This window comes from Aythya ferina, assembly GCF_964211825.1.
Source record: "Aythya ferina genome assembly, chromosome: 2".
Classification (NCBI taxonomy): domain Eukaryota; kingdom Metazoa; phylum Chordata; class Aves; order Anseriformes; family Anatidae; genus Aythya; species Aythya ferina.
The window spans coordinates 53,413,513-53,440,714 of record NC_140297.1 but is presented as its reverse complement, the minus strand read 5'-3'; the positions used below and the strand labels follow the sequence as shown (position 1 = coordinate 53,440,714).

Genomic DNA, 27,202 nt, shown 5'->3' with positions numbered 1-27,202 from the left:
AAACCCACACACACACCAAAAAAACAAACCCCAAAGCTCAGCCGTGAATGCAGTGGGTTTGCAAATCAGAGACTAACCACGCGTTTCCTCTCCTCCGGCATCTCCACCTGGCTCTGCTGCAGTTTTGGTCACGTGCAAGGTGTGCCTTCAGGTTTACAAACCTAACGCACCTCTCGCCTGAACAGGTTCCTCTCTTATTCTCCGAGATATCACATAGTAATTATAACAAGCAGATAAATAAACGTGCTCGGAGTGGGATCGCAGTCTGAAGCCGCACATTTGAATAGACACCAGAACCTGTGAGAAGGCATCTAAAGGTGAATGTTAACCATTTTGTTGCCTGTGTAGGACAGGTGATGTCAGGCACAGGGGCTTCTGAAGGCTGATTTCATACAGACCCCTCTCTTCCAACTGATTGATACCAGTGCCTAAAAGTTTCTGCTGAAGCTTCTCCCAGAACTGCAGCAATCAGCACGTGTACTTCTTCACCACCTACCCCAGCCCTGATGCAGACTCTTGTCTAACAAGACAGTGATCTAACTTTCCTAACAGTCAGGGCATGGCAAGGATCTCTTTTCCCTACCAGCAACCCGTTTTCATGAAATTTGTATGACCTTAACTTTGGGAACTGACCTCCTCTGCTGCATTTGGTTGACACCGAGCAATGGATTTAGCTAGTGATTAAAGGGAAGGAAAGAAGTATCTGGACAGACAGACACTCTGACCACATAGCTCTGAGGCTGCTATTTAAAAGAACAGGAAAGTAAAAGCAGAGGGAAACCGTGGACCTGTCCTGGATGCACCATCTCATCTGGCAATGGGCAAGACTGGTGTTTGTTTGAAACCATCTTTAAAATCTTGGTTTAGCTACTCAAGAAAAGAAATGAAGAAGTGAAAAGAAAGGAAGCTCACACAACCTCGTGGTACCTTCAGGCTCCACCAAAGAGCAGACAAGCTCTGGAAACCCCACAGCCCACCAAAGACTCTCAGTCCACACTGCATGGCATTCACAAAACTCCAGGGAGGTTGTGGACACTTTTGGCAAGTTCAGTGACTACGCACAGAGGTGACTTGGATATTTCTACCATGTACTGCACATAGGGTCTCATTTTTGTGATTGACATGGCCAGGAGTGTACTTCGCAGATGGGGCCTGGCAAAGTGTCAGCGCCTTTTTATTTTCTATTTTTGCCTCGTGTGGACACAGCGGTCAGCCAAGACTGTCTGTTGAAAATAAGAGGGTGTTTCGTGCCGTCATTTTTTCTAGTCATGCTCTCAGAGGTGAAGGGGTCACTTTAGTAACAAAATGCAGAGTCAGAGCCCAAGGATTCTCGCAAGGTAGCAGAGACTTTCACCGCACCAGTGGGAGATAGGAAGGGGCAAGGTGATAGGGAAAATCACTGATCCCAGTTTCAAATTCCTAATAATTTTAAAACCAGCGTAAAATACTACTGGCAAGGAATCTTTGTCTAAAATACTCCGACATCACATTTATTGTCTTAATCCATAGGAACACATTCAATAAAAAACAAACAATAAAAGCCCAACAACTTTTGCCATCGTTAGGAATGTGGGGAGGCCATCGCTGATTAGCAGCAGAACTACATCCAGGAAATATTAGTTGCCATAGCGACCATACTAAGTTGATTCCTTTTTCTGCTGTACAGAGTTGATTTAATTAATTCAGATATTTATAAATAGCTTCCCGTAGGGCCAAAACTAATGGCTGCAAAGTGAAGTTGCAAAGACTTTGGATGTGCAGCTCCGTGCAGGCAGATGGAGACCCTGCTTCAGCAAAGCAGCCAGCGTGAGCATGCAGCTTTCAGCGTTATTCTGCATTCAGCAGAGCTGTGTGTGCGCTTAGACTCACATGTGCTGAAATAGTTTGCTGCAGTTGCTAGCAGATCATGAGCATTTCTGCATTAAGCAGCGTTTTGTTCTGATCTCATTCTCACAGAATCCGGTAAGTTATTAAGTTGTTAAACCATTAGTCATATTTAGGAGTGGCCAGTTGCTTATTTTGCAGTTACAGTGAGCATTACAGAAAACGTGGGCATGTACACCTTTCATGGTTTCATGTTCCTTCCAATAACCCCCAGCCTGTATAATTTGTTCTCTGCAGTCCTTTCTTCCTTTTTTTCTTTTTATATTTTTTTTAATCTTTTTTTTTTTTTTTTTTTCTTTTCACCTGGAAGTATGCAAATTAAGCATGCAGGATGTATACTTTACAGCATGTCAGTTCCCTTCTGCAGGAAATTCTCTTGAAAGCTTCACCGTAGAAAGGTGCCAAAGGTCTTTCAGCTCCTCAGCATCATTTGCAGAGAATAGGAGTTCCACACCCACTGGCTCTGTGTTGTCCCAAGTTTTAGTTCTGCCTTGTAAACGCAATCACACTGTCAGGTTGGGAGAGGGAGTCAAGAGGAAGAGGTTAAGGCATTTACCGTTCCTGCTGCTCTTCTGAGGTTTCATCCCCTCCAGCAGAGCACGGCCTATGCAAATGGTTCTCTGCACATTTGGCACATCAGGGAGCATTAGCCTGTTGTCCAGCATCAAGGTAGCAAGGGAGAGCTGAAACTGGAGGAACAGGAGGAGAAAAGTGCAGAAGCATCTCAAAAATGACAATGACACAAGTGGCCATCTGCAAAGGCTAACCAGAAAACTGGTTGTTTCTTTAACACCTGTAGCATCGTCATCCACACTCCTCTCACATTTTTTCAGACCATACTTTGTATCACACATTCAACACCTTTTCCGGCCTTCTTCAATCTCTTTTTTTTTTTTTTTTTTTTTTTTTTTGAATATGGTTTTTGCATTGCAATTATTTGTTTATTTATTTATTTAATGTAATGGATGTAATGGTCAGAATCCAGGTGGTACCTCTACAAGAAAAAAGTTGTGTCTTTTAAAAAAATTATTATAATTTTTTATGCACCTCAGCTTCTCTGAGGTGCAGTTCTCCCTTTCTCCACCCAGAAGTTACATAGTCTTTGCCATTTTCTTAGGCTTACAGAGCCCCAGGCTCTGGGTGCCTCAGATGCACACAGAAAGGGAGGACGAGGGGGCTGATATTCAGAGTTCACCCTGTCACCTGCACTGGGAATCCACAGGTAACACTTAAGACACCCTCAGACTGTTTCTTCAAACTTCCAGTGGCAAAATCTATGCCATTTGGGCCTCTTATTTCTTTTTCCCAAGGCAATACATGGCGAGGGAGGCTGCTGGTGCAGAACGTCCCCCTTGGAGCTGTGCTGCCGGGGGAGCAGGCCCAGTCAGCTCAGAGACTCAGGCCTCCTCCTGCAGCATTTATTTTGGACTATCCACCAGCTCTGGAGGCCTGGTACCCACTTTCCTCACTTTTCTGTGTCTGTGGGCAACTTCTCTTCATTTTCACATGCCCAAGTGTTGCATGTTGCATGGAGGGGCTTTTCAGGGAGCAGCAGCAAACTCCCCAGCACTAGCGTGGGGAGTGCTAGAGTCTCTGTCCTGTTCCTCGTCCTGTCCCAGGGGAACAAGCACAACAGTGTCTCTCCCAGCAGGAGCCTTTCAGGATGGTCATTTGATAATTTTGAGCTTTTCTGTTCCATAGTCCTCACTGTAGTTTCCTCCGAGTGCAGTTGCGTTGAACCTAGTGGGAGATTGTTCAAATAAATAAGAAGTGTCTCAGTTTTTAACCCAGTAAGTTCGTGTCTTAAGAGTGGCAGTGTCACGACAACTAGCTGCTTCTGTTGTTGGTGCTGTATTTATCAGGGATTTTGAACTTTTACACCCCAAAATAATGCAATAGGCATGGAAAGGAAGTCCCCCTTTCCACATCTCATCACACCCCTGGGTGAGGAGGGCTTTTCTGTATCAGAAGCCAAACCAGACAAAATCAGATGAAGGAGGAAGGCGCAGGCTTTCCTCTGCCTTGGCGAGGCCAGAAAAGGACATGTTGGAGAAGCCCTCAGAGGAGGGCCCGGACAGCCCCAGAAGGATTAAGCGGTGATATACTGTCCGGAGTAAGCAGAGCCCAACCTGGCAGCACGCAGCCCCACGAAGCGCGGCTCCAGCGCTCTGTGTGCACGAGGCTGTTGTCCGTCAGCTCCAGCATGACCCCGTGCAGGCTGTTATGACAGCTGTTGGAAACTGTTATGTCAGTGTACCCTTTCGGTCTCTTCAGGAATAGAAGATGCTGGGCTCTTTGGGATTTTTTTAATGCCCTGCTTCGTCTGGATCACAAGCCAGTGAGACATTGATAATTTTAACCACATACTGCACAGGCCTATTTGTTTATATTGCTGGGACATGCTCTCGGGTTTTGGCAAAGGCTCCCAGAGGAAGCCTATGCTGAAAGTGACTGGAATAACTTCTCCTTCTTTACACCTTTATCTTCCCTTCTTCTGAAGAGCATGACTGCATTATCACTGTTTTCTTTCAAACGAAACTTCTCTGTCTGAAGTTTCCTTTTGGAACTGTGTTATTTCTTTCCAGTCCATTTGCAAAGAACTTTTGTAATTTCATAACAAATGCATTAAAAGCTGTTTCAGCTCCCAAACCTGCACAAACCTACAGCGATGCCAATTTTACGATTGCATTCTGTGCTTTTCTACCCCTGCTGCTGTTTGATTTTCAGAGAGAAAGGGAGAAGCTAAATATTTATACAAGGGAAACTGAATTTACATGATAAATAAACAGAAAAAGCAAAGAAATAATCCCCCCTCTGCTCTTTAAGTTTCAGCAACGCTGCGTGTATGCTGTTTCAAAAAGAAGCGTGCCTCCTACCCTTGTCCCAGCTCCAGCAGACATCCCTTTAACTGCTCCTACTCCTTTTAAGTCCTTTGCATAAAAGAAAAAACTCCCATTGTGTTTCAGAAATTCAATATGATAGGGAAGCCAGATAGGCTGTGTTTTTTTTCTAAAAAAAAAAAAAAAAAAAAAAAAAAAAGAGAGAGAGGTGTCTCCTGGTCAACTTTAGTATGGCACGGAAATTTGATTATCACTTGTTGACAGGCATGCAGGTCACGTCAAGTGTTTCTGAGGTGTCTATTTTAAGTTAAACTAGAATTTGTATTTTGATTAAGAGAGAGTAAAAATACTTGGACAATAGATAAGTCTTTGCCTGTGAATGAAAATTGGAATATGCAAGTTATGGTCAGGCAGGCTTCTGTTAGGGATGTGAGGCTTTGCCCACATGTCCTAATTCTGTTTTTTTTTTTTTTTTTTTTAAATGAGACGAAAGAACCCGCACTATCATCCCTCCCGTTACTTTGAAAGAGAGAAACATGATCACAGCAACACAGGAGACCGAATGTGAAATTACTTGTGAAAGATAACTGGAGATTTTCTTCTTGCACAATTTTAGTCCAGCAGCAAAGTATCCACCTCCTTCTACGTAACCTTCTGTTTTCTATTCCACAAGCCTGAGTTTCTGAGCCATCATACCATGGCTCAAGCTTCAACTGTTAACTACACCACGGGACCTGGCTCCTTCAGCTTGCAGCAGGAGCTAATTCAACTGGAGTCAACAGTGAAAACCCAGAATGGAGCTGGTGTGTGGTCAGGAACAGCTCTCAGCTGAGCTTTCATCATGCCTTCAGGCCTTCAGCAGCAGCAGCAGCACGGCACAGCCCTCCCTGAGCCCCCAGCAGCTGGCTGAAGCAAGCTGCCGTGCTCCACATCCCTCGGTCTGAAACTAGGGGTTTCGTCTCAGGTCTGTAAAGTTAGGAGCAAAGTACAGAGCCCATTAGAAGCCATTTCTCCGTGCCGATATTTGGGGTCAAGGGCTCACCAGAAGTGGAGTCCCAGTCTGAAATGGGGTCATGACCAGAAAACATTTGAAAATGGCTAACAAGGTTTGAGAGTCATCCTGGGTAGAAGAAATGTTAAGTGCTGCTTTCCAAGCAATTGACATGTGAAGCCTGGAGGCACGGATTGCGTTGGTCAGTATTCAGCTTGCTCCTTTTGGAAGCAGGCTGATTGCTGGAAGAAAACAAATCATCTGGAGATCCGAATGTTTCTGAAGAGGGGGATGCTGAGACTTTGCTGGATTCAGTGCCTGTTTAGTCTGTACCCAGCTCTGAGCTGAAAGGCAACACTTGTGATAATACATTTTCTTCACCGCGGAGACAAATGCACCTCCTGAGGGAAAAACAGTTGCTTTGACATTTCAGGCTGGGAAACCTGTCCTTGACACATGCACAGGCCCTGATACACGGTGCCTTGGCATCGCGTACTCGCGGCTGTCTGGGAGGCTGGCACCGTCCCTGCTCAGAGGCAGTGGCATGCCAGCAGTGCAGTGGAGCAGGTCCCCAGCGGAGATGTTTGCACTGGGAAGGCAGCAGAGCCCTGCAAATGCTCTCTCTGTCATAGATCTGTCCTCTGCGCTAGCCGGGGCACCGCGCACTTGCTCACACACGGTAACGTATTTATGTTAGGGAAAGCCCCAATGGGGCAGGAAAAGAAGAAACTGAGCTTATGCTGTGTTGTGGCTGCCAGCAGTCACAAACTGCACCGTGGCAGGAAGCTGAGTGTGAGAATCAACAGTTTTCAGGCTTCTTCTAGGAGCGGCAGTCTTGATTTGTAGAGCTGCCAAAGACCTGCAGCACTCCTGCTTTCAGCTGGATGGGGGAGTAGCCACTCTGGAAACGCAGCCACGGGGTTTAAAGTCAAGGACCTGGCTTGTAACAGCACCGTATAACTAAATATCAGTGCCCAAGGGGCTAGGGAGCGAAAAAAGTGACTGGCCAGAGAGCTCACTATGGTGGAACGTAAATCACTAGTATGAGTGACAATGTGAAACACAAAAGAGGGAACATTGCTGTTTTACAATCTTACTATGGGGGTTCTGCATCCATAGTCACCATTTCATAACACTGCCTGGCCAAGACTACGTTAAAACTGGATCCCAAGCAATGCACTCTTGGCTCAGCGAAGGTGATGAGGCTGGGATAGTTGCAGGGAGTTCGATACGGCCAGCTTTACTGCCTGTTTGTGCATCCTCACCCTTAGCAATTCCCCTTCAGCAACATAAGTGCTCATTCACTAGCTGATCACAGAGCTGAGAGGTTATAGGCCCATAAAACCAGAGGACACTAAGAGAGGATCTGTACATGTGACAGGCGAACAATCATGCCCAAGCACAAGCTATGCCATTAGTATTGCTTACTTTTAGAGCGCTATTCGCCCTGCATTGTTCCCTCTCCTTAACAATTAGTCATTCAGGCTCTTGAGAACTCTCGTACAATGAGCCGTACAAGCTCATCAAGCGGATCTCACACAATCACGGTGTTACATACAAGATTTATAAGACAGGACTGGTTGGATGTGAATGTGGGAGTAATGGTCCATAAGCAAATGTGACATAAAAAGAAGTCAGCCAGGGAAGCAGCCTACTGAACTCGGAAAGCCTGGCTGCAGTGGCAGATGCTGCTATTTCAAAATGGCTTTCATCTTTTGAGGGGAAATGGAGTCATTTTGTCATAGGAGAAGTAACTGCATAACATCCACGGTGTTTACATGCTAGTCAGTGAAAGGCAGCCCCTGGTTTTGAAATCATGTAGCTATATGCATTTTCCTTTTGAATGTGGTGTTAAGGGAGCCTGTGCTCCTCTGTTCCCTCCCCCTTCTTTCCCTTCTCCTTTTCAGCAGAGAGACCTCACCAACAAAGAGAAAATAGATTGAAAGCTCTTGCATGCAGACTCTTTCAAGCAAAGCTTGAGAGAGACTTTGGCACATAATGTCTCTGACATTATGTTTACTGCCCTTAGAAAGCAATAACCAAATACATTCTGCTGGCAGTTAGCAAGTGCAGTGATTTCAGCACAGATGAGAGAAGAGAGGACAAAGAAAGAATATGCTTAGAGCATCCTTTTCACTATGAACCTATGGGCCAGCTGGAGTGTTTACAAAGCTCTAAGGCCAGCCAGCAGGGAGTTGCAATAATCTAATTTTAATTATGTGACAAAAGCATGAAGAATCATTTCAAGGGCTAACAGAGGGAAATGGTTGCAGCCTGCCAATATTCCTTAGATGGTAAAAGAAGACAAGTTAACCCACAGAATTTAGTTGTTTCTCAAAAGACTAAAAGGATCTATCAAAACTCCCAGCCTGTTGTTGTTAGAGAACAAGCTGGTTGCCAGAAAACAGCTTTAGATGTTAAAGAAAGTTCCCAAGAGTCATCTAGGCAGAACAGCAATACCTGCGCTCCTCTTCTGAAATGAAAAATATGCTCCAGTGGTGAGAAAACAAAGTCCCATAATCACATTAGACTAGCTAATATGCAATGCAGAGTGTACATGTTGTTAGGTACAAACTGACGGAGCTTCAGCCTGTGTTCTCCAGCATCACAGCCGTCTGGCAGGATCACAACAGTGCAACAGCTGTTTTGCTCTCCCAGAGCAAAGCAGAGTTAAAAAAGAAAACAGAAAAAAAAAGAAGAAGAAGAAAAGAAGGGAGGAGCAAAGCTCAAATCCTCCTGCTCTGCACACGCCACTGCCCTTTGGGAGAAAAGGACTGTTGTCTCCTGACAATGACAGGACAGAGCTGACAGCAACCAGCCAAATCATTTTGACTCCATTGAGGAGATGGCCATAGTGAAAACATAGGGAAATAAGTTACATTTCATGTTAGCAGCAAATGAATCCATGGGTTATTTTAGTATACCCTTATTCCAGGATGCACTGAATCTGAACTTTTAATACAAGATCATCATCACTTTGTTGTTCAGCAGAGTTTTATTCTGTCTTGTGGCTCTCTTTCACCTGCTGTTGCGTGGGGATTTTGTATTTTGGCTTTATTATTGCTTGAGGAGGAGGAGTTAACAAAATTTCATGCTTTTTGCAGTGGCATTATTGGAAATATTGCATTTTCAACCAATTCACCTTTGACAATTATACGATCGCTGGGGCTTAATGGGGCTTCATTACTTTCCTGTAATGGCATAGATTGTCTCAAAGCTTGGTGATGTGCTTGAGCTATCCTTCTTGCCACAGCATCACTTTGATTACAGCACTACAAAGGATGCCAGAAAGTGCAAGCAGCCTGGTTTTGCTTCTACTCTTTGTTATTCCACCACGCGAAACAACACATTGCTAAATAAGTGCACGGCTTTCAAGTTCAAGAAATGTTAAACTTGTTCCTCATGTAGAAAAGCTTTAGTTAAAGTACCTTACCGTAATTCAGGGCACCGCCGTGTGAAATAGGAGCACACTACAACAATGTGTGTGTTAAGCAAACCCAGAATGTGGTGTGTGTCGTCACTGCCTTAGCATAATCCTCTTTCCATCTGGGTCTGCAATTTTGCAGACAAGTGATATCATGGAAAATGGATTTGTCTCCTGTATAGCCAATGGAAAAGCGGGCGAAAGTGGTTTGGCATTTATTGTGCATGTCCACAAAATTTGTGCGGTTCTTTCCGTAAAACCAGCTAGGTCTTTCTGTAGCGGGACTTTGATGAAAGCCTCTATACAAATACAAATGATTATTGATGCGTTCTACGAATCATTATTAAAATAGAAACAAACTTAAATCTCTTCTCTGCTAACATCCTGTATTCCTCTCTTCTTTAGAACACTCTCAGCGATTACCATCACTAAATTCAACCTCAGAGTAATTATTCTCAGAAACGCTACCAGTGCTCATTACCACCTGCAAGCTACCTTTCCCCATTATGTGACAGCGATGTTCCCATTCTTGATCAACACTGATGTTCAGATTTGTATAACTTGAGGTCTTTTTCTGTGAATCTAGCCTCTTCTGCATGGGATTTCCTTCCAACGCCAAGTGCTTTTGGCGCTCAGGTTAATAGTGCTTTTTGGCATGTGTCTGGAGTAGGATTTAAGGTGTGATGTATGCTGCCTGGGCAGCACTCCTGCTGCTGCTGTTAGCCGAGACCACAAGGGTCAGGGCAAGAAGGGGAACAAGGTGAATGAGGCAGTAATTGCTGTTAGGGCTGGGAATGGTTCTTCCTTGCAGCAGAAATCACTGACACATCTCTGGAGAGATGCTGCTGGGGCTAGGGAGAGATGTAGCATGATGCTACATTGGGACTTAAAATAAAAAATAAATTGTTTCTGCAGTCAGACAACAGCCATTAGCCTGCTGATGCTTAAATTTAGTTAACGAACAGCTTTACATGCATAAATGAAACACTTTTTCAAGTCCTCCTAGCCAAGCTGTAATCCTTTCCTGCCTCTTGGGAGCATGCACTAGGCATAAACTCAGACTGATGGATTCTAAATTCATTGGATGAATTTAGGAAGCACATTAGAAAAAGGGAAGAGTGAGGAAAAAAAGAAAAAAAGAAAAAAAGAGAAGAATTCAGGGTTGCCATCAGCTTTCTGATAATATAAATGTTTGTATATATGTCTATACCCATCTGCTGACGTGAGTAATTCTTCAAATATCTCTCAAATAATCTATATATACTCTATTGTTATTTCCTTAGTAATCTGGCAAGGGACATCTGCAGTCTCTGGAAAAATAAAGTCATTTGCCATGAATTTGGCAGACTAGGGTACTACCAATTTTGATAAATAGTCTACAGGGGAAAAAGTGAGAAAGGGTAAGACCTGATAAGTGTAATTTAGAAACAAACTAGTTTAACTTTTAATTTTAAAAGTGACCCTCTTTCATTTTTCCAATGAGGTTTAAAATCTAGAGTCTTGAAGCTAAATTGAATAATTATTCAATTCCTTATCCAACCCACATGATCTTTTTTCATTTATTTGATGCAGACCCTGAAGTGAAAAGTCCATTATTCAGTCAGCTCCAAAGAGTGTTAGCTTGAGAAGCCAGAAGAGGGAACAGAGGTGGGAGAGCAGGGCAGAGTGGAAGGAGTGATAAGCTCAGTACTAGCTGTTGGTTGACATTACAAAGATTGTTTTTGTCAAGGGAAGAGGTGGAAATATCCTCTGTCCTTTTCTATTTATTTCTATTTCTTTAAAGAAAGCCAAATTTCACAGTGGCAGTCCCAATTGATTAAAAGCCATGTACATCAGGCTTCGCTCTCGCTCCAAGTTACCTCAAGAATCATGAGGCTGTTATCTTCAATATCCTTTTCCCCCTCCAACAAGGTAACTTCTTCTCTTCTTTTGTTTATGTTGACTTAAGCTTCAGCAATATGACAATGGAATTATAGACTTTTAGTGAAAATCTTGAAAAAGAGTATATCTTGATTAACACTGTTAGGCAAAGAAGTAGGTACAAACATCTAAGAATGCGTCAAAGAATGTGGCCTCCAGTTATTTATCAGCAGTAAGTGTACTGAATCCAAAACGTCTTGTAACACAGCCTGATAGTTTCAGATGGGAGCCCTCCAGAAGGCATGCCTGCATCTTTACAAAATACTGATCTGGAGCTAGCTTGACAGCTCAAATTCCAAGTGGGCTATCTGGTAACTTCGTGGGTTGAATATAAGCAATGAAAGAGTCCAGAAGTTTGCCCGCTGCTCCATCTAGTGCTTGTATCTTATAGGATCATGAAGTATCTTTTTCTTCTGAACTCTAATATCCTAGGAGAGGCCTGGATATGGCAAGGAGCAGCTTAACTGCTAGGGAGCACTTCTTTTCCACTGGCTTCCTTGCTCATGAGGGCTCTCTGTTACAAAGCCTTCTCTTTTACCAGCCTCTTTTCTGCCTGCCAACCTGCTGCAGTGAACAAGTGCTCCCAAATGCAGGCTGAACTGCCTTTGCAAAGGGGTGATCCTTCAGGAACATTTAGGGGAAAAGGAATATATAAAGCATGAGACATATTGATTGCTAGGGTCCTGGTGATAAAAACACAGTATTTATGTAAAAAAAATGGGTCCAGTTTAATGAATTTTGTATTTAATATGACTATTTCTAAACTAAAGTAGCTTATTTATACCCAGTAAGTGTCAAATCATGGAAAAATTAAGTCTCTTGGCAGTATACTCAAAGGGACATAATGTAGAGGATAGAAGATGGAGTATCACAGTGGTCAGAAATGTGGGGAAAACATAGTTTCACACAGTGTCCACTCTAGAATTGTAAACAGTGGCAAGAAAGGTTTCTGAGTATAAACTGAATTGTCAGAAATTACTTGGTTAGAATTGTCTCTGTTAGTTTTCACTTTGGCCAACTATTGCTTCCCAGGCAGCTCCCAATCACAATTCAGAAGATATTTTGGGTGAAGCACCACTCCCATATACAGATGCACACGTGTTTTGGTGAAGAGAGAATTTAATAAGATGGTTGCTGGTGTTCCTTTCCATTTGGCCCAGGCATAGTTGTTTTCCCAAAGCGTAGATGAAGCCACAGTGTAATGCTGTGTAACTGCATTTTGATCCCTTGCAGACCTAGCCTGAGAGCTTTGGCTCTGTAACTCCTACTGTGATAGTTCATGTTTCTATCCCTAGGCATCCAGGGAGTGTGATAGGAAAGGAGATGGCTCTCACAACCACGCTAGAGTACATCAGAAGGAAATTTTTAGTGTCTTATATTACTTTCTACATTTTGCAATTCTACAGCTGGATCTATACATTTGATTTTTAAGTATAACTGTAGTCTAAGTAGCTCTTAGAGATGTTATTGCTAATAATAATCAACTTCTGTATCACTAGCTGGCCTTACTATCTTCCAAAATATAAATAGGATCAAAACAAAGGAAGCAGTCATATCAGCATACTATAATAGCCAGGCACTACATGTTGCCACAACACACTAAATACTCTCACCTGGAATGGAGAAATTTTTCTCTATGCTGTCTTTGTAAAACTCTTTCTGAATTTATTTGTTTATCTTCCTCGTTTTCTTTCTCTCACTTTCCTCTCCTCCAAAACAAAAGCAATTCTTGCCCTAAAACTGCCAGAGAGGAAGAATGGACCTAGCACCTGCCAGAGATGTCAAGTACTGAGAATAAGAAATGGCCCGTTAAAGACAAAACCCTGAAGAAACAAGAGAAAACAAAGTGGAGTGGGAAAGTGCTTGTAGAGAGGAAGCCCATTCTGCTGCTTGTATATCCGTCAGGTCTTTATTTCAGAACAAATCACTCCACAAAATAAAATCCCAGGCAGAAGCGTTAATGGGGTAGCCGTGAGTGAGGGCACTCGTGGGTCACGCAGCCGGGTAGGACATTCGTACCCTGCTCTGTCCTCACCCTCCCAGAGATAGCCTCTATCAACTTGTTTGGAAACACATCTCCGGAGCTGGCTGCTTCATGGCAACAGGGAGGCTGGGACCGGAGCTTATGTACGCTATCTCGGCAGGAGAGCTCCATTAATATCCCTGACAAGATCTCTTTATCCTGTGCCTTCCTAATCTGCAAGACAACAGGGAAAGAGAGGGAATTCTCTGAGCTAAACTGAGTCCCTGCTGCGTGCAATTGTTACCGTTTTTACTTTGTAAAAGTTGTGTCTTTGTTTTATCAGATGCTTTGATTTTTTTTCAAAAGGAGAAGGAGGGAAATATTTTTGTTATTCCTATTCTGGGAGGGGTTGCGCAGCAGAGGCTTCTATGTCCTAAAACATGCCAGCATCCAGCCCTCCCTCCTCATGAATCCTGCCCTCTCCCTATGCCCTCTGCCCCCAGACTTCCCCTTGTGCATGAAGACCTGGGAGTCTTCTGCCGGTTGGGATTTCTTCAGTAGCTGCTTATGCAATCGCTAACGTCTCTTCTCAGTAGTTGCTGGGCCTGTGCTGGGAAGAGAAATGATGGTTTCTCTTCACGAGCTGCCTGAAATTAGAACTTACTGGCTCCTCAAAGGGAAACAGCACTTCTGACAGCACTTGAAAAGCAGCCAAGTTGTTTTGAAATGTCAAATAAACGTAGAAAAAGGAAGAGAGGTTGAAGGGCCCTGATTCAGATTTTTCATTTAGATCCCTCTGTACCCTTAGTACTACACTGAGTAATTAAATGCAATGTTCTGTATATATAGGAGGTCAGATGACATTATATAATGGCCCTTCCTGGCATGAAGATGTCTGAATTCATGCCAAAGCATCGCTTTTTGTAGCACAATTTTACCCCCACCATGTAATAATTTGGCTTGGTGTTAGGTACATTTGAAGAGGCAGCAAAGCCTGTATGAAACTTTAAGGATTGACTTTAGTTTCATCATTCCAGGTGGCATTAGAAGTGTGCATGGAGCAAATCAGGAAGCAGTGCAGCTTCACGAGAGACAGCTTCTGAGCGCTGCTGCGGCTTGCTGGCCGAGCACCACAGGCTGTTTACAAAACAGAGGCTTATGCAAGATGCTACAGTTTGGATGTCGAGTTCAAACGCTGCAAAATTGGAGGCATCTCAGTTCCTGCCAGCTCCTTCTGTCTCCTGATCACGAGGGGGTTATTTCAGATTGCCCCTCTTGGTCCAGGTGTGTATTTCCTTTCTCCCTGGAGTCACAGGGTGTAGTGGTCGGCTGTGCCTTCCCTTTTGTGAGAAAGCTGTTTGCCCCAGATGTTGGCACATCACCTTGAAATGGGAGAATTTTGGTGGTCCAGCAGAAAGCATCAGTGTTTTAAACATAACATCCTCCTCCAGCATACAGAGAATTGCAGTGCAGCAGGGACAAGGTAAAGAGTTGTGACGCTGTGTGCTGGAGGGAAGGAGAACTGGGTCAGAGAGAGGAACAGCGCCCGAGGAACAGATGAGGAAGGCGAGAGAAAGGTACAAAATCCTATGCTAGGGGAGAAGAAACACAGCCATGGAGGGAGCAGCTCTGACCACATCAAAGAAAACTACAGCAGCACTCTTGCCTGTCCAGGAATGAACTTGCAAGACAAACACAGGTGTCAGTCTCCAAAGGATCTGACCGTGTGCATTCACATGAACACAAACACGTTATTGCCTTTCCCTCAGACAGATGCAAACCCCTGTCAGAGCAAACCTGGCTGTTAGGGAGATGGCTAGTGTGGCTTCGTGTGGAGAAGAGAAAAAGCTAACAGATAATATGCTCATCATTTTATTTCTCTTTAATTTCTCTTCATGACATTCTCATTCTCCCTTGTGACTGTGTGAAGGAATCCACATCTTTTAGCTAAGTCTCTTAGGAAACTGTGACTGAAAGGGCCGTTCATCTCAATACCGTGCATGCGGTGCGTTTTCCCTTTCCTGTTCAGAAACTCTTGGGGGAAAAACAAACGCACAAATACATAAATAAACACACGATCTCTCCGCTGGCCATGCCCAGGCACCTGCTTAGCCCCTTTGCTCGGCAGGCTGCAGCCGCCGGCCATGGCCGTGGCGCGGGGCAGGGTGACACCTGCTGGGGACGGAGGAGGGCGCTGAAATGGCGGCGCCTCAGCCAGGAGGGGCCAGCGCCCAGCCCTCATGGCGGCCTGCGGCTGCCTCAGGAGGGGAGCGGAGGGGCAGGCGCCGAGCTCTGCTCTCTGGGGACAGCGACAGGACCCGAGGGGACGGCATGGAGCTGGGACAGGGGAGGGTCAGGCTGGGGGTTAGGGAAAGGGTCTGCACCCAGAGGGTGGTCAGGCACTGTCCCCAGTCACTGAGTCAGCTGGAGTTGAAGAAGTGTTTGGACGGTTCTGTCAGACATATGGCTTGATTTTTAGGTAGTCCTGTGTGGAGCCAGGAGTTGGACTCGATGGTGCCTGCGGGTCCCATCCAACTCTGGATATTCAGTGATTCTGTGATACAAATTTTAGTCCCTGCTGAGGCAGTGCATGGAGCCACCGACCTGCACACACGGCTTGGTTGGCCCACAAGAGCTGAGACAAGGCAAAAGGGCCCAACCTGTCCACATGGCAGCCTGTGCTACCCTACCGGCCGGCTGCCTTCCCTGCTGGAAGTCCAGTACAACCCTGGAGAAAATGCCTGGCACAGGGGGAGGCCGGGGCAGCAGGTGTCTTGCATTGGGTGGACACGCTCACCCATTTTGGTTCCCCTTTCTTGCCCCCCCATAGTTACTCTTATGTCATGTTGGTCTCAGGACACCAAAGCCTTCACCGCATGCATTAGATGTGGGTAGCTTATCCCTGTGACATGCAGATCAGCTGTAGCTACCTCAGGGAGACCTGGAGCAGCAGAGGAGCTGCCAGGCTGTGCAGGGCTTAGTATATGCTCCCCGCAGAGCCCTGCACTCAGAGGGGTTTCACTACGTGTTGAAGCTTCCTCCCCCGACCATTTCTTCATTGTCTTTCATCTTATAAAAGACTCAGGATGTTACTCGTGTTGGTCTAGCAGGGTGAGCCAGACAACACAACCACCCCTTGACAAAGCATATACCAGGCTGCCTACTGCTGTGCATCTCTCTGTACCACAAGGCCTTCTAGGACTCTGTGCTGCAGGGAGCTAAATCCCCACTGGGAAATAGTGGAAAAAATGGCACTGGCTGGGGACAGACAATAGTCTGTCCTTATGAAGCTGTGGGAAGGCTTTGGGTGACCATTAGTAATTCAGTAACTTGGTCTTTACATTCACTGCAAAAGGAGGTAAGTTAGCTTGGTAGAACAGTCTGGATGGGTAATATACGCACATAGGCAAATAAGTTTTTATTCCAAGCCTGGCCAGGTAGCCTTAGCTTAAAGTACCTAAGACAAAAATCAGCAAACAGCCTGGGTTAACCGTGTGGTAAGAATATATCCTTAGATCTCTTACTTCTCACATCTATCAGATTGTTAGATAATTTCAAGTCAGGTGAGCAAAGTTTTTCTGTTTTGTAAATTTGTCTTTTTCCTCTGTATTTCTACTGTGCTTTCCAGGCAGCACAGGGTAATTTTCAGGTTAATTTTTATTTGTTAAGGTCTCACTCCCCCCCCCCATAAAAACAACCAGATTGGCCAGACCCGGAGGTAGACTGTAGTACTGGTCTGCTTCTGATGGGTTTACTCAGTCAGCTTCTTAGGTGGGATCCCAGCTGGTTAAGAGCTGAGCTCTTGCTCCTCCCCATAGTGATTTAGCACAAGTCTAATAAGAGAAAAGGAAACAGAAAAACCTCTTTCTTCTTGAGAGTGACAGGGAGAACTACTATGAGAATGTAAATATTAAAGGCTACCTTTTCCTGTTCCACAGTACCTGGCCTGTGATTTAAGAGAAGAGTGGTCCTGTAATGCAGCTGAACTTCGTGGCTTGGAAGGTGGAAAGGAAGAAGTGGTACCTGTAGCTGGAGGTAAAGAAATAAAAAAGCCAGCTTCGGAGCAGAGGTGAGTGTGGTGTGGGATTAATGCGTGAGGGAAGTGGATACAGCCTGGGGCACAAATGGAAGTGAGGACTGGGCGTATTCAGAGACAAACCAGAAGGAGATGGTAGGGCTGGTAACAAGCAGAGCATAAATGCCACCGTTGTTTTACTTCCAGCTTTTGGAAGAGCTGGCTGCAGTATATGTTGTGTGCATGTTGGAGGTAGGCATGGGGCATTCAAAAGACTGACCAGCTGTGTTGCTCTGTTATGGAAACAAGTATCTCCTTCCTATATATAGTGATATCTTGTGTGTACATTATATATCTCAACCAATTAGTTGTTTTCTCCATTGTATTTCTAGTACTTGTTATGTCGTTTCCTTGTAAGCACAGACATTCCTGTGGCTTGTTGTTGCCTTGCTATCTGAAGCTCTCACCTCTCTGCCAGTTGCCCTGCACAGTGAGTTAAAACTCCTTTTTCCTATGCTTAGGATCCCACCATGTTCTTCTACCCCAAATCCTTGCAGCTGTTCACTCGTCTGCTTTTCTGCCTTTCTGAGTGATTACAATGCATTTCCAACCTCCTGTTCTCTGCTGCCTAGGAAAAGGGGATCTTTCTGTGTGGTCATCCAAGAAGTGAGCTAAACTTAATAAAGTAAATTTAATAGAACCATGGTAATGTGTATGTGCTCAAACTTAGATACATAAAGAGCAGACAGGCGGGTCACTAATCTATCTCTTCCTCGCTTTGCTTATTTGTTTTTTCTTTAAATTAGTGTGTAAGAACTTAAAATTAGATTCAATTTCCCCAGGTGAAATAGGTGGTAGCAGGGCTCAGCTGTCCCCTCGAGATAAATTGTTTTACTTATGCTCCAGAAAAAGGCAGTTGCAGGGAACAGAGAGGTTCCCTTTTTTCCAAGGTGGTGTAGATCCAGATTGTTTCACTGATGCAGTTGTAAGTTATATCAGACTCGATAGTAGAGCCCTCGGTGTAATCATTTGTGGTTTCTTCTGCAGTTATTTCATTTATCAGTGCACCGAGCTCCTCATCTGAAGGTGAGGGCTGGGGGGTGTCTGTCCTTCCTTGACTTCCACAACTTGTGCAGTCCTTCTCAGTCTGTTCACCTGTAGTTTGGTGGGCAGTTGCTGGAAAAAATGCAATGTGGTGCACTGTATTGCTCAGTTCCTCTTCCCTAATCTAAAACAAAACAGAAAAAACCAATTGCTTTATAAAGAGGGATGGAAGTACATAGAAGATGTATGAAGCACATGCAGGAGGTGTTTTGTTGTTGTTTTTTTTTTCAGTTAGCAGTGAACTTAGCCAATTCATTCTGGTGTCCATAGAAGATGCATCTTTTTATTACAGGAAAAAATGCTCCAGAGGCTTCTCTTTATGCATAGTTTTAGGATAATCTTTGAGCTTTCAGAAAAAGTAAACTATCAATATGGCCTTTTGACACCTATTAGATTAATACAGGATCCACTGGTCAAATTTTGGTAGTACCTTGCACATAAACTGTCTGCATTAGGTCAGTTTATAAAAAGCAGAGGATTTTAGGTGGTGAAGCAAATGCTGGAGGACACGTAGCAGAATCAGATGACCTGTTATTTTCTGTTCAGCAGAAATCTTCATGTCCTTCTCTGTAAAATCATCTGCTTGTTTTCAAAACAAATTTTTTCCAGCCTAGGTGGTGGCTTCTTCAGTGTCTCTTCCAGGGCATCTCTCTGTAGAGACATTAAAAGCTTTCAGCAGAGTGGATTTTCATGTTGGAGTGATGCTTTGCTGCTTAACTTCTGCTTTCTTTTCCCCTGCATAGAGGTGATGTACTCTGATACCAAAAGAAGCCTGGGAATAATGTGCTAATATCCTCAGTGTTCACTCATGAGTGAGTGTTTGCAGTGAGAATTCCCATTATCTAGTGAGTGATGGGTCTGAGGCTTGCAATGTTGCTGTATGCCCACCAGGTGTGGGAATTTGGTCATGAGGCCATGGCTGTTTAGGGAAGTTACTTTACTACTACTGCCGAAGAGATTTAAGAATGGTTTTGTTAGAGCTTCATAATCATGATACTGCTGGCCTCTACTGCATGCAAATGAGCAGCTCAATCCTAGATCTCTGCTGCTGAGGGCAGCGCTTACTCCTAGAAAGGTGTGGTGATTATTTGAGCAGCCAGGAGGCTGAAGTCTACTGCTGTCTGTATGATAAGCAGTTTTAGTAGTGTTGAACTCAAACCAAGGACCTATGGTGAAATACTCACTGTCCTGTTTATAAGTCTCCTGAGTTATCTGCTCCCCAGACTTCTGCTGCCATAAATAACCCTAGAAGTCAGGCCTCACTGCCAGAAGTGTTAAGTGCTGCAAATAGTGTAGAGGATGACTCAGTTAGTTAGATGAAGGCACGGCATGAATCAGTAGGAAGAAACCTGATATACAAAGGAGACATTTTGGATGCAGATGACACGCCAAAAAAATCTGAACAAAGTAATGTTCAATCATCATAAAAACGAAACAAAAGACTTCTTTTTTTCTTCCCCTTTGGGGGGGAAAAAAACAACAAACAAACAACACACCTCTTTTCTAGTGACAAAGGGTACTCTAATGAAAGCCTAAAATGGGAAGGTATTGAATACTCAGCTTGTCATTTCCTTACCCAAGATAAAAAGTGGACTGTACAGGAAGAAATAAATTGAGAATTCTTCCTTATATGTCCAAACTAAACAGGGTATTTAGCAAACAGGTTGCTTTCTGGGTTGTTCCGTGTCTGTATAAGGTGAGCAAATAACTTTGAGCTAAATAGTTGTGGGAGATCAAGGAAGCCACATAGAAAGCTGACTGCAATGGAAAAGCTAAAATAACCTTTGCACATCTTTTGTAAATGCTAACTCATGGTAAGTGGACCAAATTCCTGTAAACTGCTCAATTTGAAACTAGCTTGGGGTTCTTTTGGTTACCCTCTAGCTTATACACATAGGTAGACTTGCAAAAAGGGTACCTGATAGATTATATGCCATAACCACTGGTACACTAATGAATTCTGTGTCCAATGTTTATTTAAAGCTTAATGTAAACTCATCAGGGGTGAGGATGAAGCTGTCACATCTGACATCAGCTAAAATCTTTTTGAAGCACTGGAATAAAAATAGCAGTTACTTTGAAAAATAATAATAAAAATAAAAAGGACAAAACATAATAAGTCAAAGAAACCTAGCCATCTATATTTTAGGTTGAAATCTGTCTCTACTGGAGTTTTAAGTAAGAGCTACTGTTAAAATTGTAGAGGCTAGTTTATCCTGTGATGTGTGCAGCTCTTCCTGGCTCTGTTAGACTAGACTGATAAAATGTTGCTCTCAAAAGTTCTGGTCCTTTAGAGCAGTAAGGTGTAGAAACAGGCATCTTAACCTATTCTGCTCAGAGTCCCTTTGTTCAGAATGAAGTGAAGGACAGTCAAAGGGCTGAAGGCCGAAAAGCTGTTTCACAGTTTTGGCAGCACTAGGAAATCCTGGGAAGATGGGTAATGCTGCCATGGCTTAAGGGATGCAGATACTTGTATGGAATAGAACTGAAAACAGGAAGGGAAAACGCTTGCAAGGGTATCTCAGTCTCCAATGTTACTGTAAAAACAAGCTCAAACCTGGTTGCACTAGTCTTTTGTAGCGTGGTGAAGTCTGAGCGCTTTATTTCGTTGAAGCTGGTGCTGGACTGAAATTCAGCACAAAGCCATTCATGCTTATACACGGTCAATTTTAAAATTTCAGGTGTCACTTTACCCACGTGTTAATGCTCAAAATTCCTAGCTGCGTGTTGTAATTTGGGATGTGTTAGGGTATAACTCTTTTCTACTGTGTCTATATTCAGTACATTTAGCCCCTCTATTCAGAGGTAATCTGCTGGATTTTTAGTTCTAATGTAATAAATTATTCTTACAGGAGGCAGCACAGGCCAAATTTTCTATTGCTACTAGGGGAGAGCTAACAGTTAGCACCTAGTGACAGATTTATGTTTTCACTTGTAGGCTGCCCAGCAGTGGGCCCAGCCTGAATGTAAAATATTGCTTGGAAAAGTTGGCTTTGTTAGTGAAAAAGTACAAGGCTCATTTTTTTTTAAAGCTGTATTGATTATTTTTTTTTAATATTAAAGAGAAAAAAAAACACAACCCTCCTTCTGCTGAGAGGAAGGATATAGAAACTCTCTAAGGAAAAATAGCTCAGACTGAGCTTCTGTCAATAAAATTGTGTAATTTAATACTAGACACCTTTTTAATACAGGAGGAAAAAAGAACAGACACTCTCCTGTCTCAGAAGGGGAAAAATACAAAAACCTGCCTGCAGTATGTTACCTAAATCTAGCCGCAGAGGGGATAATCCCTTCAGGCACTTGAAAAATCTGTGGGGAAATAAGGCTAAGGAGAAGCTGTACTCAGATATCCTCCAGCCCCATTCTCCAAAGTGATGGCAATAGGAGGTGTGTTGTGCAGCACCAGTGGCCAAACAGCAAGGTGGCATTTGCTTGTTTAGTCCTTTTTATGAAGGCTTCCATCTTACCTTAATATAAGTGGCCAAGGTTAGAGATGTGTAAGAAGCAACTGACCTTTAACACAATGCTTGACAAAAAAAAAATAAGCTTGAATTCAGAAGCAAAAATAAGTCTTAGGTTAATACTCAGAATAGTTTCTTAATCAAATACTTTTTCTATAAAATGGTTACAAAACTTTTTTTTTTTTTTAGTGGTTTCTCAGTCTGAGATCAAATGTAAATTTCTCAGAAATGTGAATATTTAGGATTTCCAAGTTCTTCACTGAAGTGTAATTGTAAGTCCTGGAAGTGATATTTCTTCTGGTTTTGCAGGCTTGAGAAACAAGTTTATGGCTTGTAATTTCCCAGGGAGTCCTTTAATACTGTCACAGTCTCCTCTGTACCCATTTGAAACAAGCCTGGAAGCTGTAAACAGCTAAAAGAAAACTGCTGCCAACTTCTGCTGTATTAACATCCCCGTAATACAGTTCTCTGTTGTTAAACAACTTGCCAATGAAATCTTAGAGGAGGTATGCCTGGATGCTTTGCATGTGCAGAAAGTGAATCTCAGGGAGCTCACAGAAGGGTCAGAGCTCTGTGGCAGAGGTCCTGTGTTACACCATGATGCTTACCTTGTTTTCATGCACCTCTTCGGTCCTGGCAGTAGTGCTTTGGCTCCTGATTATCCCCTGCATCCTCAGCTCCTCAAGAATGTCTGATGATTTTTGTCTCTCTGTTTCTTGCAAGGGCTGTGATTGACTGATGAACTCACTGGTGAGCAGTGCATCTTCAAGAGGTGAAAACACTAGAATTTATTACATGTAGAGCACTTAGATCACAAAGATTTGTTTGAATGCCATTTCCAATGCCAGAGGTTCAATTGAAGAGGTTGCACACTGAGAACATCAGTGGAGAAGGCCTGCTTGAGGCTCTCTGCACAGCTTAAACATAGCAGTAAGCTTTTTAGTGGTTGGAAAAATGGAGTTCAGCTTCCCACTGTGGCCAATTACACCTGGAGGGCCGTATGCAGGCAAGTATGGAAGCATGTGCCGACGGCTTGCCAAGGTAATTTCTAAGCCTGTTCCCAAACAGGGGCCATGGAGAGCTCTTTGCAATTCAAGTTCTCTAATGTTCGGTGAGCTGATTAGAGAAAGACAATGTGAGACTGATAATACAAGCCTGTTCACAGGCCATCTTGTAAGGATCACCGTGCTCTTCTGTTAAATGCTAACTTTCACATGCTTTCATTGTCTATGATTTATGTCACAAAAGGACTGTGTATGATCATACTTAAATGCAGCAATACAACAATTACCTATTTATAACCAGCAATTAAGAATAAAACCCAAGTTATTTTGATAACCCTTCTGAGTGGCTGTTCAGTTTCCCCGTATTAGATATGATTAAACAACGAATAACTTACTGCCAAGACACATCAGGTCTTTCAACCCTCAGCTGACAGTTACACCATCTGCCCAACCTCTTCTGGCAGAAAACAGAGCTTTTGTATGAAGAATACTTGGAGTTCATCAAAGTCAGCTATCTGACATCTGCCACTCTTTATAAGCAGAGTGGGTATGGCAACATTGGCTCTTTTATATCTGGTAGTCAAACAAAAATGCAGAACGTCTACCACCTTGTATAAGTTGACTCTGTACCTCTCCTAAAATAACCGAAAAGTGCTGGGGCTCAGCTGTCAGTCAGCACATGTAGATGCCAGAAGCCAGTGTACACCAAAACATACCTTGGCAAAAAAACAATAAAAAATCACGACGAGTGGGCAGCATTGGCAAGTGGTGTGAAATTGTATTGGTTTCACTAATGCATGCACTCAGAAAAAAAAAATGAAGTTGATATATCTTGGGTTTCTTGTCTTGAAGCAGAAGCCTTAAGCATGATTTCAAAAACTTTGTTTAGGAGCCTCCTGTGAAGTTGTCTTTTAGCAAGGAGGAAGAAAAGGAACTGTAAATGAAATGCTTTAAGAGCAAGCAAATCATTTTGTTCAATCTGAAATGAAATCCTTTCATCACGTCCTTCTGTGGCACTGGGAGTTAAGTCCTCCGAATGAATAGCAAACACCAGCAATTATTCCTTTTTTGTTCAATTTGGGATATTTTATTGCAACCCTTCTTTATTATAAAGAGCAAACAGCCACTTTAGATATTTGACTTAGTGTTTGAAACGTAAGCTGGTCGTAGCACTTGAAAAACAGAGTTAAACCACGAAATTGGGGACTTTATAGTCACCAAAGACAATGTTGCTTTTCCATTAGTATCTCTCACTACATCAGTATCCTAAGGTTAAAGAAGAGTTTGGGTTTAAATGTGCCCTTGTTCTTAAGAAATTTAGAAGAGTTCTTGGCAGATCTCTGATTATTACCGTGACAACTTCTCGGATTTTTATTATTATTTCTGTATAATAACTTGCCCTGAAACTTTTGGTTGTAAACTTAAGGAGTGATGTGTAAATACTTACTGTCTACATCTGATGCTAGTCAGGAGAATTGCATTCACTATTCTGTTGTCTGAAACAAACAAAACCCCTCCACATGATAGCAGCAGACCAAGAGCACTAGCGTGGGCAGTGCGTGCTCCTGGTGCGCCCTAATCCCTGTTAGCCAGGGCGACCTCTGGGGACAAGGCTGAGCAAGTTTCTCTTGGTCTGCTCCAAGAGTCTGCCAAGAAAAGTGTATACCCTGCCGCCTGTGCTGGTAGTGAGGGCTGAGTCACGCTGCAGAGCACAATCGGTGGTTAGGAAATACTTTCCACTGCTATTGCAAGGCTTTAAAGTAGAGCTAGGAGCTCGACCCTTGCGGTGTCGCAGGGTGAGCGTTACCGTGGGTTGAAGCTGGCTGTAGCAATAGGCTCTCGTGGTGATTCATTCCTGGGTCTCTGTGGAGCTGCTGTGACCTTCAGTTACTATTTACCTCTGCTTTGCGCGTTGCTTCTGTTTTGAGAAGGTGTAAATCTTTCTGCAAATTCCTCGGGGGAGTCTCCTTCCCTGGCCTTGCCTTCAACGTTGCTTCCACTCTCTGAAGGGCTTGCTGGCCAAGCTGCCCCATCCCATGAGGTGGCTGCCCCTGTTCTAGCAATGCTGCCACTTGTAGCCTATGAGAAAAAGAAGAAAGAAATGAGAGAAGTCCTTGAGGATTCATAAACATTTCAGGAGAAGGCAAAAAGTCTAAAATAGTCCCAGAGATTCCACAGGTTCGAAGCGGAGTGGAAGATAGTGGATCCTGGTATTTATCCGTGTTTTGTCACAGGTTGATGTTCATGGTGATGAAGGGCCTCTAATAGCATTTTGGAAAGGAAGCACCGACCTTAAGCCTGAATGTGTCCATAATTATACTGGAGCATTGTTTCAGTACTTCTAAGTGCCATCTCTATCTGGGTCAGTGGGTAGGAATTTAAACTCCGAGAGTTTTAAATTAGCACGTGGTAAGGTCTTACCCTATATACCTTCTGAACAAGAGCTTTGAACCTGCAAAGAATGCAGGAGTAGAGCCCAGATGTGCTTTTGTCTCTTCTCGGCACGTTTCCACTTGATCCAACTCAACTGTGCAAACCTCACAAGGTGGTCGTGCACGTGTACAGTGGGGTATTTGCATATACACAAGTCCCCTGCCTCATGACAACATTTTAAGGCAAAATCCACCTTGGTCAAGTGTTGTAATCCCACACTGGTGTGGGAGATAAGTGCCTCTAATCGCCTCTCTCACAAGATAAGTGACACAGACTGTGAAGGGCAGCTTTTCCAGTGCTACAAGATCAGGTCATGCATGTGACCAAATGGTGGGTCTGCTTCCCCTGTAGCGTAGGAGTTGGATTAAGCCAAGTGATAACTCTTCTCTTAAAGAGCTCCCTGAAAGCATCTGAGCTACGGTTACATCAGCAAAAACATGTCTCTGGATACACACATCCTTACACGCTCACACACTAAGACATCTAGTAACATACTTTATAGAGAGCCTAGAAGAAATCACTACCTGGCTTTTGGCTTCTTGTTTCTTCTCTAGCTCCTTGGAAGGCAGCTGTGCTCCAGCGACCCTGTGAGAAGTACTGCAGCCCATGGCGAAGCTGTGACCATCTGCCTCTCCTTGCTGCAGGTCCAGGGAGTGGAAATGCCCTCATCTCTTCCTTAGGAGCTTGGTTATTCATTATCACCATGGAGTCCAACTGTTGCCAGGGCCTGTTGCTATAATAAATAGCACCACAGAAGGCTTTCTCCTTGTGTCCTAGCATACAGACGTCACCATCTCTGTCCAAGCACCCTCATCTGAAGTTGAGAGGGAGAGTGTTTCGTCTGTGCCAGCTGGGGATGGGGGGCTGAAAGCAGCAAATCACTGCAGGTCACTGGGAGGGGTAGGGAACCTCCTGGGGGCACTCAGCTGAAGGTATTTGAGTGTCTCCAGCTTTTTTTTCTTTTGAGGAACAGGATACTGTCAGGTAAAATAAGTACACATATTGGTCTCTGACTGGATTTCTTAAGCATTCTTCATTACCATTAGAAATTGGAAAAGACAAGCACTGAATCTGCACTTCCAAACAGCAAGGCAACCTTTAAATGAAAGTAGATGTAGTCAGGAGGCAAGGACTGGCTGTGGTTAGGGAAAATGTTTTAAATGTCCTCCAAAATCATTGTACAGAACCATTACCACTTGCTTCTGTCCACGTCCTTTGAGGTAGATGTTTGTAGGAGATGGGGGATTGGGGATTTGCTTCCAAGAAGTTTTATAAAAGATAGCAGAGAAATGTTAATGGAGTGCTGTCAGTTGAAGATCATAACCAGTCATGTCTCAGGTTACTTTGGCTGAGATCATCAATGGTTATAGTTCCTCTTGTCTGCAACCCAAACCAGTCAGCTGGTCTGGCTGGAAATCCACACAAACTCATTTGCGTGGCAGTGAGCCTGAAGTGATCTTCCCCACCTCAGCATGCCTTTTTTTCGAACTGTGCAAAAATGTTGTTGATTGTTTTCCCCCATACCCACTGTCCACAAATAACCAGCTGGGACCTGATCGTTATGTCCCCCTTGAACTCGCACAGAATTCATATCAACCTTTTGGTGCACTGCTTTGTTGCTGTTTCTGTTCTGTCGTTCCTCCCCTCTTACACATTTGCAGGTCGTGTGTGGTAATGCTGAAATGTGCTTGTTACTTGGTGCATGCCAGGATGTGAGGCACAGGCTGAGTTTCTTGCTTGAATTCCTGATTAAACACTTGCAGTGATAGTGCAGTTCTAAAACTAGTTTATAAGTAAACGATAGCAAAATTTTAGTCACTGCTGAAAGGTGACTTTTGTTTGTTCCTTCAAACATAAAGTAATAAAGTACTGAAACTGAAATTCAGTTTCTAAAGTTAGGAAATTGATCGAATGTGAAATCATAGGTTGTAGCATAATCAGAAACCCGGTAAGCTTTGATTCATATTTTACAAATTAATTATTGGTACATCGATCGCTTGTCTTCCTTTTTCAGAAATATACAGGATCTAACAAGTAGCATGAGAAATGCACATATCCATATTTATGGAACGAAAAAGACCTTCTTAGTTCTCACAGTTTGTACACTTAGAGCCTGATCCTCGATTATGTTGTGCATGTGATTAAATTGACACGGTGACCATT

At 43.6% G+C, this 27,202-nt stretch overlaps 1 protein-coding gene and 2 long non-coding RNA genes across 3 annotated transcripts in view; 2 read left to right on the top strand and 1 right to left on the bottom strand.

The window, feature by feature from the left end:
* Nucleotides 1-16,143: 16,143 nt before the first annotated feature.
* Nucleotides 16,144-27,202, top strand: part of LOC311431278 — a 59,425-nt gene continuing 48,366 nt past the window's right edge. The window contains exons 1-2 of the long non-coding RNA XR_014689324.1: nucleotides 16,144-16,519; nucleotides 16,961-17,091. This is a non-coding gene — a long non-coding RNA (uncharacterized lncRNA). The remainder of the gene's footprint in view (nucleotides 16,520-16,960; nucleotides 17,092-27,202) is intronic.
* LOC311431281 lies at nucleotides 17,162-26,654 on the top strand. The gene is made up of 2 exons (XR_014689328.1): nucleotides 17,162-17,289; nucleotides 25,594-26,654. It is a non-coding gene; the product is annotated as an uncharacterized lncRNA (long non-coding RNA).
* On the bottom strand, nucleotides 17,716-25,697 carry STMND1 (stathmin domain containing 1). The gene is made up of 4 exons (XM_084508633.1): nucleotides 25,564-25,697; nucleotides 24,505-24,685; nucleotides 22,211-22,365; nucleotides 17,716-18,265 (listed from the first exon to the last, which is right to left on the bottom strand). The coding sequence occupies exons 1-4, from the start codon at nucleotides 25,645-25,647 to the stop codon at nucleotides 17,933-17,935; spliced, it is 753 nt and encodes a 250-aa protein (XP_084364759.1). The 5' UTR covers nucleotides 25,648-25,697; the 3' UTR covers nucleotides 17,716-17,932.

Coding starts and splice junctions, on each gene's coding strand:
- STMND1 (XM_084508633.1), bottom strand. CDS start 25,647: ATGGGCTGCAGTACTTCTCACAGGGTCGCTGGAGCACAGCTGCCTTCC. Junction 22,366..24,504: donor AAGCAACGCGCAAAGCAGAG/GTAAATAGTAAC, acceptor CACCTCTTGAAG/ATGCACTGCTCACCAGTGAG. Junction 18,266..22,210: donor AAGAGGTGCATGAAAACAAG/GTAAGCATCATG, acceptor GTTTTGTTTTAG/ATTAGGGAAGAGGAACTGAG.